Below are 15,073 nucleotides of genomic sequence, written 5' to 3'. Positions count from 1 at the left end.
CACACTTTTTTTTGCAGACAAATTCACAGAAGAGTAATGGCTAAGCAATGTTTTCATTTTCTTCTTCTTTCTTTAAATTATAGTTTTTGCCCCTTTTTTCAGTTTAGGAAGGGGATTGGGAGATACATTCCATCCAGTCAGTGAAGATTTGGAAATAACCCAGAAATCAGAAGAGGATATAGATGGCATTATTTCAGAAACTCACACAAAGTCAAAACTTCTAGTGTATATGTACATTAACTTTAGAGTTGATAGGTATTATTCACATTTGTAAGCAATGTTTAAAAGTTTAAATTGGTACAACATTGAGTTAATTAAATATGTACATTAATCCTAAAGGCTTAACAATTTTAAGAGCATTACAAATAAATCTAAAGTGCCTTTTACCTATCATTTGCAAACGTGTCCTCTCTTCTGTTCACCAGCTAAGAATTTGGAGTACTTCCTTCTAGACCTTTTTTATATCTTTATACACAAACACGTGTATGTATAAGTTATTTTTCCTATAAACGATATACATATCAAAATGCAACTTTCTTTTTTATCATCGACAATATTTTTTGAGATCTTGAAAGTTAATGTCTACCTGGTTCACTCTTTTGAACTGCTGTATAGTGTTTCAATATATGAACGTGCCATTTTATATAATGTAGCCATTCTTTGAATGAGGACAGGTAGTCTCCAGATTTTCACTCTTATAAGCAATGCTGCTATGAACATCCTTGACATGAGTCCCTGAGCACATAAGAAAGTATCCCTCTAGGGCATACATCAAGAAGTGAATTGATTATGCCATCACTTCTTTAAAAGAGCATCTTGGCCCTTAATGCTAAGGAAGCTCTTGAAGGCTGTGTAGATCTCATTTGTATCTGTGTCACCAGAATCCAGCTTAAATGAGTGGGAGTTAATGACTGCCTTCCATGACACTAGAGTATAGGTCCTGGGTTTCCCAATGTCTCTCCACTTCTCAATCTCTTGGTTGGTTCCTTTCTGCCTACTAGTGATTTAGAAGGCAGACATCCTAAAGCCTTTATTCTTGGCCTTCTTTCATTTCTCTGGCATCTTTCCCTCGGTCTGAAGCTCTCAGCCCAAGCTACATATCAGAATTAATAGGAGAGCTTTTGAATATAACTAGTGCCCAGACCCCCTCTTCAGAGGTTCTTGCTTAGCTGGTCTGCAGTGGAGTGGGTTCCACATAATCATATTTTTTTTTCTCAAGACTCTTTGTGTCACATTAATGTGAGGCTAGAACGGAGAATCATTGACTTAGGCTGGTGGTTCTCCTAGTAGAGCTCCCCAACCAGCAGTATTCATATCTCCTGGGACTTGTTAGAAGTACAGACTCTTGGGTCCCGCCCCAGACCTCCTGAATGAAAAATTCTGGAGGATGGGGCTGTACAACTTATGTTATAACAAGCCCTTCAGATAATTCTGATGCATGCCAAATAAAGTTTGAGAACCACTGCCTAGGGTGATCTGATACATTCCCCTTGACTTAGTAACCATGCAGAAAAGTCCTTTTTTTTCTCAGCTCCAACCTAGACTCCTCTCCTGGACACCACCTGCCTCACTGACATTCCACTGCAGTGTCTCTCCAATATCTCCACTCTATTCCCACCTTATCAAACTTTTTTTTTCTCAGTCTTCTCCATCCCAGTGAATGGCACCATCCTCCAAGCTGCTGGAAGCAGAAACTTGGAGTTTATTTTTAAGATCTTTTAAAATACGTAATGCATTCAGGAAGCTTAAAACCAAGAAGGTACAAAAAACTGAACAATGACAGTCTCTCTCCCACCCTTATGCCCTACTGTGGACTGAACTGTGTTTCCCACAGAGTTCATATGTTGGAATAAATTCTAACCCCTAACCCCTAATGTGACTGCATGTGGAGATAGGGCCTTTGAGGAGGTAATGAGATTAAATTAGATCATAAGAGTGGGGCCCCAATCCAATATTAGTGTCCTTATAACAAGATGAAGAGCCAGCGAGGAAAGGCCATATGAGGATGCACGAAAAGGTGGCTGTGTGCAAGCTAAAGAGAGAGGCCTCAGAAGAAACCAACTCTGCCAGTACTTTGATAGCAGCATTGGCCTCCAGAACTATGAGAAAATAAATTTCTGTTGCTTAAGCCACTTAGTCAGTGCTATTTTGTTATGGTACCCTATGATGGTTAATTTTATGTGTCAACTTGACTGGGCCACAGAGTGCCCAGATATTTGCTCAAACACTGTCATGGGTGTTTCTATAAGAATATTTTTGGTGAAATTAACATTTAAATAAGTAGACTGAATAAACCAGATTGCACTCCTTAATGTAGATGAGCCTCACCTAAAGAGGCCTGAATAGAACAAAAAAGCTATGCCTTCTGCAAGTAAGAGAATTCTTCCTGCCTGACAGCTTTCAAACTGAAACATTGACTTTTTCATACCTTAGGACCCAACTGAAACATCATTTCTTCCTGGGTCTCCAGTCTGCCAGCCTTCAGATGGGAAATCCACCTTTGTCTCTCCTGGATCTCAGGCCTTTTGACCTAAACTGGTGTTAATGCAATCAGCTCTCCTGGGTCTCTAGCTTGCCAATTCACCCAGCAGATTTAGGGACTTTCCATCCTTCATAATTATGTAAGTCAATTGCTTAGAATAAATCATATATACATATATATACACACACATACACATATAAGTGTATAAGTGTGTGTGTATACACACACACACACTCAGTTGGCTCTGTTTCTTTGGAGAACCCTGACTAATCCCTAATGTACAACCTTAGCAAATTAATGTATACCCCATCTTCCCAGTTCCCCATCTTCCTCATACAGTAACCACTATCCTTAGTTTCTTACATATCCTTTCAGAGTTTCTTTAGAATATATACACAAATAAAATTATGTAATACTATTTTTCTCCAGTTTTTACATATACATTCTTTTTGCAGATGCATTATATTTTATTGTCTGCTTAACTCTTGATTTGTTCAATCAGTCTGCTATAGTTTAGATTTTCATTGTATTTGACATTAGAAATGATACTGCAGTAAAGAACCTTGTGTATGCCACTTTCCACACATGCAATTATATGTGATACATATAATGTAGACTGCTGGGTCAAGGGGTATATGATTTTGCAGTTTTGATAAACGTCAAATTGCCTCCTTAGAATTTACATCAACTCACTCAACAATGCGTAAGAGTTCCCCCAAAGCCTTAGTAATTGACTGTGTTTCTCAAACTTTATAGTTTGCCTATTTGGTTCCTGAAAAGCTCACATTGGTATAGTTTTATGAGCACCTTTTCACAAGTGTGTGCTGTTTGTATTTCCTTTCTTGTGAGCTGTCAATTAGTATCTCTTGCAGGTTTTTATTGTAAATTGAAGGAAAAATCTCTCTTAGTGCTATGAACTGAAAATATTTTTTCCTCAGCTTGTCATTTAACTTTCAATTTTGATTATGATGTGCTGTTGTTTGAATGTGTCCGTCAAAAAGCATATGTTGGAAACTTAATCCCTAATGCAAAAGCACTGGGAGGTGGGGCCTCATGAGAGGGGATTAGGTCATGGGGACAGAGAGAATTAGTTAATGCTGTTGTCAAGGGAGTGGGTTCATTATAAAAGGGAGCAGTTTAATCTCCTTTCTCTTTCTGTCTCCTCCCCTCTCTTGGCCTTTTGCTATGTTATGACACAACAAGAAGGCCGTCTCAAGATGCTAGCACCTTAATGTCGGACTTTCCAGCCTCCAGAACCATAAGCCAATAAATTCCCATTCACTATACATTACCCAGTCTGTGGTATCCTGTGATAGCAACACAAAATGGACCAAGACATAACGTTTCTTATCATGCAGAATGTGTTCGTTTTATAAAGCGGTTAAATATAACATTTTTTTCTTTCATGGCTTGTGAATTTTGAGTCATAGTTATAAGGCCTTCCTTATGCCACAGATGTAAAGTAATTATTCCTTCCTATTTCCTTCTAAATCAGTTTTGGTTTAATTTTTTACATTTATTTATTGATCCATTTGATATGGGTCAAGTATGTACTTAAAATATGAAGTACAGATTCAATTTTATGATTATTTGTGTGGGTATGTGTTTTACCAGATGGCTACCAACTCATTTCTGGTAGCATATATTGGGTGGCCTACAGTTTCCCAATCAGTTTGAGAAGGCATCTCTATCAGAAACTAAATTCTCATAGTTATATCTCTTTCTGGATTTTCTACTTTGTTCCATTGGGTTTTCTGTCCATTTACAATCCAGTATCGCCCTACTTATTTATTGTGGCTCTAAATTCCCTATTAATATCTGGCATTAATACTAGATTTTCCATATTGTTCTTCATTTTCAAAGTTTTTTGAGATGTTTTTGTTTATCTTCCCAAATAAAATTTTGAATTAATTAGTCTCATTCAAACAAAACGAAATAACGGAAATAAATTGTTGGTATTTTTATTTCTAGTCATTTTATAAACTATCTTAGAAAGAACAGGAATCTTTGTGATATCCAGTCATCCTAAGTATACAGTGCCTTTCCATTTACTCACATCTCCTCTGAGGTCTTCATTAGTGTTTTAAAACATAATTCATATAGGCTATGTAGGTTTCTTGTCATTTCTATTCCCAGTGATTTTGTTGTTGTTGTTTATGGAGATTTTATTATTTTATATTCTTTATCTGGGTGTTATTTGTATACAGGAGATAGCAATATCTGTATTATAATTTTCAAATTCATTCCTGATACTCCCTTACTCTCATCCCCATCATAACATCCCTCATCATGTTCTATTAATCCTACGTTTAAAATATACTTTATATGTGTCTGAATCTTGCCACCGCTACTAACAAACACCACCCTAAGTTCAAGTCACCTCAATTTCTCATCTGGACAGCAGAATAGCCTCCTTGACTCTCTTCTCCACACAGCAGCCAGAATGATCTTTTAAAAACATAAAGGCATCTTGCTATGCCCCTGCCTAAAATATTTCCATGGCCACTCCTTCTACTCTAAATAAAATCAAACTCCTCACCTTAAAGGCCCTATATCAGCTGACTGCTGGCTCTCTCAGTCCCATTCTTTTGTCTGTCTGTTTCTATATGTTGTAAATTTAAAAACTTGAAAAAAAAATTTGTGGCTATATAACAGTTGTACATATTTACAGGGTACATGTGATGTTTTGAAATAAGCATACACTGTAATGATCAAATCATGGTAATTGGAATATCTGTCACCTGAAACATTTATCATTTCTTTGTGTTAGGAACATTCCAATTCCACTCTTCTAGTTATTTTGAAATATAGCCCAACCCCATTCTAAATCATTTCCTCCTCATTTATAGAACTGTAGGTGCAAGGGCTTCTTGGGTTCCAAAAAACTCCACCTTCTTTCCTAGCTCAGACCTGGCCCTGCTGTTCTCTTCGTCGGGAATATTTTTCCTGCTGTTCTTTTCAGACCTGGCTCCTTCTTCTTCTCTAGGTTGCCATTTGCTTATTACTTGTCAAAGAGATTTTATCTGTTCATATGATCCACACTATCTCTCTTTTAATCTCTTTTATAATACTTATAACAATATTTAATTATATACTTGTTCATGTATTAGCTTATTTTGTGCTTCTTTTCCCCACCAGACTGCAAACGCCTCTGCTATCTGCAAAGAGCCTAGCACGCGGTAAGTGTCTGAATAATGTATTTATTGAATGAATAAACAAATGTCTTTCTTGTTTACTAGTCAAGGTCTGGGAAAGCTTATATTTTTCCCTGTTAATCAGCTATTATTCTCCATTCGTATCTTAAATCCAGGGTTACTGTATATCCAATGCTTATATCTCTAAGTCACAAGTTTCCCTCAAAAGCCTGACTCAACCATCATAAATATCTTCCTTGTATTTGTTCTCATATATGCAAAATAGATAAGGTTATTTTCAAATAATGAAACACATGTTAAGTGTTACAGAAAAAGTTAGGGCTGTATATAATTTATGAGAAAAGTTTTCCCTAAGGGTGGTGATACCATCATATATATTTTTTATATATTATCTGTATATTGACAAACTTAGTTTTTCTCATTAAAATTTACTATATTCTTGTTGTAAAAATAACCAAACAATATAAAAATGGGTGTCACTGAAATGTAGAAAGTGTAAAAGTGCTCCAAAATTCTTACTCCAGAGAGAACCACTGGTGACAGTTTAATGTAGATCCACCTTCCTAGACACTTTTTCTTTGTACATCATATTTTAAGCACGGGCTGAGATTTTGTTCTTGCTGTTTTATTTCATTTTTACTACAGTAGGACACAATTAGACTAACAACACTATGACTTGCTTGCTGAATAACAGATTTTAGACGTATGTATATGCTAAATACATGGCTCTTTTCTTCTCTTTCTTTCCTTTTTTTTTTTTTTTTTAACAATTGCCTATTATTTCATTCATTTACTGTGTCCAGATAGCTCCTTTCCCTTTTCAACTGGTCAGTGGGGAGAAAAGGTCTTGAAATTTGTCAGGTTTCTTTTTCTTTTTTTTTTTTTTAAGACCTCTGCCACTCTTTGATGCAGGGACCAAAGTCACCAGTCAGAGAACAAGTCATTTCTCTACCTCAACCACCATTTTGTTCGAAAAGGTAACGTAAAACGAATGTGAAGTTTTCCAAGGTCCAGATTTATGTTCAGAGTTAATGAGCTGGATAATCGACTATAAGAAATGCTGATTAAAAACATTTACATGAGTTAATTTGTGTTACTGACTATAACCAGAATTTAGGCACCCTCGCCACCCGGGTGAGGGTGCCTAAAAGAAAACAGTAATTCCAGACTCTCTCTTTAGTAACTGTACCACTTACAAAGATCACAACAGCAGCTGAAGTTTATTACAGTTATGTTGCTGTGAACGCCACCAATATGTACTGTCAGACCTGTTTTGAGTAAAAAAAAAAAAAATTCAAAGCCAATTATTTTGCCAACATCTGATAGGGACTTGATGAAGCGCTAATTGCTAGGTTTACATTTCAGGAAACAACTTATTTTATGTTATGGGTGCCAATTAATCCAAAGGCAGTACATGGCAAATACATCATTTACTACTAGCACGGATTTGATGCCCCAGAATCTCATTACCAGGTCAAGTTGTCACATGTGACACAACTACATTTTTGCACATTTCAAACGTATGCACATTAGTTTGTATCATGAAGGTATTCTTCCCTGCCCCCATCCCCTTGCCATTATGCTTGGTAGTCACAGCAGTTGAGATATTTTGAAAAGTTTTCCAAAAATCTTCTTTGTAGTGGGCCCCAAATTAGCTCATCATGGGGAATTCAAACCCTACACCACTTTTGCAACTACAAGGCAGGCCTCTTTGCCATATGCTATTTTTAGAGCAGGGCCCACAGCACAGCCTAAACAATACAAAGACTTGGGCTGAGCTGAGAGCAATGGGAGCTAGTGACAATGGTTGTGGCAATGAGACCGATGAAGAACAGTGCTCCCAAGGGCCAGTCTAATCGTTAGGCAAATGAGTGGTTTGGGATGCTGGGAAGACATTCTCCTCAACTCCATTTGGCCTGATATCCAGAATCCCACATCTGCGAATGACTCCCTAAACCATACCCACTTTTGGCCTACTGGTCCCCAATTGTCCTGATATCTGAAGAGTAGAAATGTCTGAAATTTCTACTCTGAGGCTGCATCCCTAAGCATGACAATTTATCCTATATTAAGCTTGATAAAACATAAATACATATGAGAGTCAGTATAATGTAGCAGTTTAGGAGGACAGGCTGTGAAATTCAACAGCCTAGCACTAAACTCCCACTAAGCTACATATTGGCTGTGCAACCTCAGGCAAGTTACTTATTTTCTCTGTGCCTTCATTTCCTCTGGAAAGTGGGACTAATGACATTACCTGTTTCATGGGGTTGTCAGGAGAACTGAATACAGTATTATCCACTGTTCCTGAAAGTAAGCATTAAGATAAATACCATTAGGACAGACTTATCAAGCATCATCTGGCAGAAGCGCTTACTTTTAAAAATTACTTTTTTGCATGTGTAAAAATTATTTGTCATGTAAAAATCGTTTTTTTGTTTTTTTAAATATTCAGACAGAAAATTGCGTTTTGGCCCTTTGAAAAATTCTGCCAGAAAAAAAAGCCCAGTGCTTGAGAAAATGCTAAATTAAATCTATATAAACTACTCATCCAAGCAAACTGTAGGAAGTAAATCTGTTAAAAAAAAATTAGAATTGTTATTTTTTTTTTTTTAGACGGAGTTTCGCTCTTGTTACCCAGGCTGTAGTGCAATGGCGCGATCTCGGCTCACTGCAACCTCCGCCTCCTGGGTTCAGGCAATTCTCCTGCCTCAGCCTCCTGAGTAGCTGGGATTACAGGCATGCGCCACCATGCCCAGCTAATTTTTTGTATTAGTAGAGACGAGGTTTCACCATGTTGACCAGGATGGTCTTGATCTCTTGACCTCGTGATCCACCCGCCTCGGCCTCCCAAAGTGCTGGGATTACAGGCTTGAGCCACCGTGCCCGGCCTAAAAAATTAGAATTTTAAAAAGGGATGAAGGGCTAACGGTAACAATGAGTTAAGATGAAAAAATACATAGCTATTTGCACACGAATGGCTGGGGTTTTTATTATTACTATTATTTCTTAGAGGAGAAAGGCCCATAAATTGGTTATGGAGTCAGGGGAAGTTAACTGAGAAAGGAAAGCTAGGCTGCTAGTGCCTCTGTGGGTAATGAATCAGGAACCACCCTTCCTTGATTAGCGGGTGGGTTCGAGTGAGCCCGCTGATTTGAACATTCCTACTTTCTCTATGCCAGGCATTGAGTCAACACTTTCATTGATCAAGTCATTTTCATAACATCCCTATGAGGCAGGAAACCATTATTACCTCCTCTTTAGGACATGTAAAGGATATGGAAACTGCCCACAGCATAGGCGTAACTCTCATTTGCTGTGCTGAGCGATTAAGTAGGGGCCCGGTGCCTTGTTACTCTTGATCCTGAAGTAGTCATTGGGGAAAGTCTAGCTCTAGAAATGTCTCATTCCAGAAAAAAGGAATCATGATGATTCTGATTAAAGCAGGACTTGCCTCCCAAGAATAATAATAACACAGTAAGAAACAGAAATTACATCAGTCATTCCTGGTGTGTGTGTGTGTGTGTGTGTGTGTGTGTGTGTGTGTGTGTAAAAGAATGGTTTTTCTAAATTAAAAACAAAACCTGGCTCTGAAAACTAGAGCCAAATTAGTGGCAATAGTAAACTCACTCATTTAAGGCATATTTGTGAAGTGCCTAGTATGTTACCATGGAGGAAATAGACTTGTCCTTTGCCCTTATTCACCTTAAAGTGTAACAAAGGACACCAAAACACAACACGTGTGAACCAAACTAGGACAGGAAAAGTTCTAGACTCAGGGAGCATAGAGCACTGTGGCACATCTCGGAGTACTCTGAGAGTTATCAGATTCCTTGCTAGTTAAAGATGCCATATATTTAACCATTGTCTATATCAAATGATCACTTTCAGAGAATAATAAAATTGTATTTGCACACATTCTCTTGCTAATTTGGCTGCAGTTTAGAAGGAGTTTGGATCAAAGCTCAAAGCCTAGCATTTCTGAATTTCGTTTGTAGTTATGATGTTGAACCCCAGGTGCGAAGCTCTCATTTCAAGGATAGTAGAAGGAGGAGAAGAGGGATTTGGAGCCCTAAGAATAGAGTCAGAGGAAATATTAGTGGGATTCATGCGGGGTTTTGAAGTCTGAGCAATAATGTGAGTATGGTCTTCAAGAATGACCAGTAAACACTGAGCTCCTGGTGACTGAACAGGCTGAAGATGGGATCACCTTCATAGAACTGCTATAAGCTGGTCATGAGTTATACAGAGCCACCTCCAAAATGGAACTTTGACTTTCAGAGTAGGGTCAAGAGAAGCTAGTTAGAACTCTAGATTTAGCATTAGAAGAAAAAATAATGTTCTCACAGATGGTATTCATCAGGCCAAATATAAATGCGGAATGATTAAGATCAATTAGGTAAAGGTTTTTATGTTACTAGGCTCCTCTGATTAATGGAGATCACAAACGTTCTAGGTAACTGGATCCCAGTGCAGATCCCAAATGCACTTTCTGGCTCTGTAATGCCAGGCAAAGTCAGTTAATTTTGCTGAGTCTTATTTTAATCATAAGTAAAATAGGGAGGGTAAAACCTAGATGTCAGGATAGCTGTGAGGATTAAATAATAAGCACAAGTAACTCAATGAAGGGAATCTGTTATTATCAAAAATGATGTAAACCACCTTCTCTACACTACCTGTTGCTTGAAGTCAGTAATTAGAAGTCTTTTTAAAAATACGCTAAGGTCATTCACTCACAGAGTAAGCAAAGACAACACAGTTTCTAACCCCCACAGTCTGCAGATAGGAAACTGGACCAGAGAGGACATAGTATACATGATCTGGTACTTAGTAAGTACTCAAGAAAAGTTTCTCATTATTCAGACAAAAGATTTGAACCCAAATTATTTAGCACAATTGTCCTTTTCATTTCTCGTGATGTAAAATACATCTCCCTAAGATTATTTAAGCCCAGATCACAGAGCTCAGCTACCACCAGGTCCCAGCTTGGTGATTCACTTACCAGAATGCAGTGCTACCAAGTACCAGGGGCTTATCTGTTTTCCAAATCACATGATGCTGCTGACCACTCAGGAAACTATTCACTTGAATTCTGGCTCCTGGGCCCTCCCTACCATTTGGGTGTGGGTTTCCCCTTTCTGTGGAAATTGATGGCTTTGCTTCAAGTCTCCTTCCTGCTGTTTCAGTGGCATTCGGCAAACAGAGTCATTTGTGATGTCATCACTCTCATTTCCATTGGCAGATTATCTCTCCCCAGTGACTAGTATCAATCATTATTCCTCTGGGATCCAATTTTTATGAAGAATCAACCAGTGAAGACTTCCACTTAATCTACAATAACATTCAATTCCAGTAAAGCCCCAGAAGAAGAAAATGGGCTAAAAACTGTCCCTCCATTAACTCCAGGTGACCTTGAAAAGGTTTGCTTCTTTCAGAGCAAATTCTTAGGAGGGGCCAATTTATTTTATTTTATTTTATTTTATTTTATTATTTCTTTTCTTTTGTAGAGACAAGGGCTTGCTATGTTGCCAAGGCTGATCTTGAACCATTGACCTCATGCAATTCTGCCACCTCAGTCTTCCAAAGTGCTAGGATTACAGGCATGAGCCACCATGCTTACTCTTAAGAAATATTTCCTGAATACCTACTATGTGCCAGATCCCTTCTAATTACTTAGGAGAAAGTTGTGAAATATCAGTGAAATAGCTGACATGATTATCATTAAATACTTAGCATTAGAAGAAAAAGAGAGAGCTAAAGAAAAGTTATACATAGAATAAAAGCTTGAGGCAATTTTCTGAATGACTGACTTTAGCCATTTTCCCACAAAGCAACTCTCCAAACATCTAGCAATGCTTCTGATTAATCACTTATTCATGACATATGATAATAGTTATGAACTTGAATGACTGAAGCAGGATTTGAATCATGTTTCTCACTTACTAGATTCATGGGTGGAGTGGGGGTCAAATTATTTCACTTTTTCAGATCTAGGTATGCTTATCGGTAAAATGAGATTACTGACACTGCCTTCCTGAAAGAGCTGTTTTGAGAATTAAATTAAATGCTGTAGGTTAGCTCATGGTAAGTACTCAATAAGAGTACTTATTCAGATAAAAAGTAATTATTCAGAGAAAAGATTTTTGCCTGAATTACTTAGTTAGCTCAACTGTCCTTTTCATTTCTCATGATTTAAAAGACATTTTCCTAAGATTCTTTTTTTTTTTTTTTTTTTTTTTTTTTTTGAGACAGTTTCGCTCTTGTTGCCTAGGCTGGAGTGCAATGGCACAATCTTGGCTTACTACAACCTCCACCTCCTGGGTTCAGGTAATTCTCCTGCCTCAGCCTCCGGAGTAGCTGGGATTACAGGCATGTGCCACCACACCTGCCTAATTTTGTATTTTTAGTAGAGACATTGGTCAGGCTGATTTCGAACTCACCATCTCAGGATCTAACTGCCTTGGCCTCCGAAAGTGCTGGGATTACAGGTGTGAGCCACCGCATCGGCCTTCCTAAGATTCTTTAAGACTTTTTTTACAGATGTAAATTCAGAAGCCAGCTAATACATTGAAGAAAGGATGAGCAGACTCACTCAGGATGAGAAATTCAGAAACTTAGGCTCTTGGTCACCTCAGGAGGTCACCAAGATGTATTTTGTATCTTCCTGCCCTATCAGCTCTTGTGGATCAATGTTTTAAAACCGTAGACAAAGTTAATTAATTCTTCAAGCCAAGTCCTAGAAAGAAAGCAAAGGAGAGAGAGTACACAAAGGAGGTTTCTGTCCCTACATATCATAATTTCTATACTGTTAGTTAACTTTTCTTTATCAGGAGGGATTTGAACTGAAAGAGAAAAAAAAATTAACAGAAAATACTGAAAAGTTCTATATTTTTGAGTAATTTTACAATGGAAGTACTGGAGTATTTTCCATAGGGATAGATTGATTGATTTCTTGATAGTTTTCTGTTCCTTACTAAATTCTGAGCAACTCCCAGATACTGTGGATTGCGGGGAATTTTATTATATAATGAAAAGAAAGATTGTGTATTAGAAGAGGTGTATTTTAGTGAATTATTTTGGAATTTCAAGGTTTAAATGCCATTGTCTAAAAATCTCGAACTGTGCATAGTACAGGTGTTATTTTACCATCTTTACATGTTACATACCCACTATGAAATTCCAGTAATACAATTAGACTATGGTAACATTATCATTTTGGGTTAACAATTATTTAGCAAATTCATCTTGCCAAGTCATTTTTACCCTTCGTCAGAAGAAATATACGACTTAATATTTCAAGAATAGTTGACATTGCTAGCATATTGAGATTTGGTTCCTGGTTTGGCGAGATTTAGTATTCCTAGTCTTGAGTGCTAGCCTACCATGCAACAGAACTGCAACCCCGGTTCTAGGATACTTGGGCAAATATATATTAATTAGTCATATATTTTTTACCCATATTGTCATGTCCTTTCTCTTGAAATTAACACATTCTACCTTCCTGAGGGCTGGTTAAAGAAAAAGCGCTACTGAACCACCCAGGATTGAACAATTGTCACACACACGTGCGCGCGCGCGGGTGTAGCTTGAAGCATCTGCTTTCAACCTTTCCAGTCTTTCCAAGCATCTCAGGCTGAAAGCAAGCGGAAGTGATTGAGAAATCCCTCCAGGGACTGGTGCTTCCCCCAGGGATCTACAACTTTGCACTCCATTCCCCCTTCCCCTCCCATCTCTAAATCCCCGGGTAGTCTGGGGCTCCGGAGTCCCCGCCCCTTCTCACTGCCAAAGCTCATTCTAAACCTTTTTTGGGGGGCGGGCACCCAGAGAATGCTATGGACCCCACTGTGAATGGTGACAGAGGTTGGTGGAAAGCACAGCTTAAACATTTTGCGAAATTTTCAAGAGACCACGTATTCGAAACACATTCTGACCTGCAGGATTAAGAACCCCATTTCTTAAACTCTTGACTTGGGGCGATTAACTCGAGAGCGGAGCTCAGGTGCCAAATCTCCTTCCGAGTGAAAAAGTGTAGAAGGGAAGGCGCTCCTGCGCTAGGACACTTTCACTTGTAAGAAACCAAAAGAAGGGGACTGGTGGCAAGAGATGGGGACGGAAGAGAAAGGAAAGGAAAAGGAGAAATGGGAGAAACAGAGAGGGACCCAGTGGGATGGGAGAAGACAGACCTCACCAGCAAAATGGGGAGGGGGACAGAGTCCGAGAGGCGCAGCAGCAGAAAGACCAGGGGGAGAAGAAGAAAGAGACTCGGAAGGGAGGAGAGGAGAGGAGAGGAAAAAGGCGAGAGGGGAAGTGGCTGCACACGCGCCAGGAAAGGGAGAGAACTTGCCCTGTTCTCCCTCCCCGGGGCAGGGAGTCTCAGAAAACCCCACTTCGGCGAGCTGGCGGGGACCACGACCAGCTGCCCGGCGCTGGCCAAGCCTGTGGCCTCCGCCTCTTGCAACCCGCAGGGCCTCCGGCTTCGAGTCCCTCACGGGCCGGCCGAGGAGGGGATTTGGTCTGGAAGGAGGCGGTCCCCGTTCGCCTCTCTTTCTCCTCCCCTCTCCTCCTCTTAGAGGCGTGCACCGGGGGCATTTGAGAGGCCGTGGACCCGCGCCCCCCCCCCGCCTCCGCCCCCCCAGCCCCCCATTCAAGAAGCAGCCCCGCTATCCCGGCCAGCACAGGGCGCCCGGCGCGCCTCGGAGCGCACGTTCCTCTCCTTCTCCTGCCCGCTCGCTGGACATTATGCGGCCAAGCAGTCGAGCCCCAGTCCTCCTCCTCCTCCTGCTTCTCCGGCTCCTCCTGCGGCCCGAGCAGCTCAGCTCTCGGCAGGCGGCAGCGTTGCTCAGCCGAGCGCAGACGGGACCCTCGCAGCGAGACCTCAGCGACTCCTAAAGTCAAAAGTTGGCGGCGGGCGCCGGGCTCCGCGCGCTCTCCACGGCCGCTGCCTCGCGTCGCCGCCGCAGCCAAGGAGGGCAGGAGGGAGGGGGTGGGGGCAGCGGGGGGAGGGGTGTAGAGCACCATGCAGTTTGTATCCTGGGCCACACTGCTAACGCTCCTGGTGCGGGACCTGGCCGAGATGGGGAGCCCAGACGCCGCGGCGGCCGTGCGCAAGGACAGGCTACACCCGAGGCAAGGTAACGAGGCTCCGGCCCTGGCTTCGGCCCCCGGGACCCTGCCGCCCCTGTCTCTGCCTCCCGGTCCTAGCTCCCCGGGAGGAGGCACAGCGCAGCTGAGGCCTCTCTCCTTTTCCTAGAAAGAATCGTCTCCAGTTTTGCAGCCTCTCCCTTCTTTGGGTCATCCCCAACCAATTGCTACGGAGGGACACTATGGAAACGAATTTAGGCAACCCCCCCATCTTGCTGTTAGCCGGATATTTCCCGGTCCCCACTCCCACGCCGCAAACTACAGTAACTTAGTAATTGGGGGCACCAGATAGCAT

General features: G+C 40.6%; 1 protein-coding gene and 1 long non-coding RNA gene across 12 annotated transcripts in view; one reads left to right on the top strand and one right to left on the bottom strand.

Annotated features, from left to right (window-relative positions):
- The window catches only part of LOC105728951 (uncharacterized), a 322,271-nt gene that overhangs the window by 304,809 nt on the left and 2,389 nt on the right, over positions 1–15,073 (bottom strand). Inside the window, exon 2 of one of the 8 annotated variants that reach the window (XR_010339005.1) lies at positions 7,895–7,944. The exons of the other annotated variants lie outside the window; for them this stretch is intronic. This is a non-coding gene — a long non-coding RNA (uncharacterized LOC105728951). The remainder of the gene's footprint in view (positions 1–7,894; positions 7,945–15,073) is intronic. 8 annotated transcript variants of the gene reach the window in all.
- The window catches only part of ADAMTS9 (ADAM metallopeptidase with thrombospondin type 1 motif 9), a 177,741-nt gene continuing 176,979 nt past the window's right edge, over positions 14,312–15,073 (top strand). For 3 of the 4 annotated variants that reach the window (XM_021674928.2, XM_064367312.1, XM_021674929.2), the window contains exon 1: positions 14,649–14,768. In XM_021674928.2, coding sequence (XP_021530603.1) covers positions 14,654–14,768 — 115 coding nt within the window. In that variant the 5' untranslated portion in view covers positions 14,649–14,653. Of the gene's footprint in view, positions 14,769–15,073 lie in introns of all 4 variants that reach the window. The other variant, XM_021674927.2, reaches the window with a different exon arrangement.

This window comes from Aotus nancymaae, unplaced genomic scaffold (assembly GCF_030222135.1).
Source record: "Aotus nancymaae isolate 86718 unplaced genomic scaffold, 86718_ANA_hifiasm-v0.15.2.pri h1tg000067l, whole genome shotgun sequence".
NCBI classification, from domain to species: Eukaryota; Metazoa; Chordata; class Mammalia; order Primates; family Aotidae; genus Aotus; species Aotus nancymaae.
This window is presented reverse-complemented; position numbering and strand designations above follow the sequence as displayed.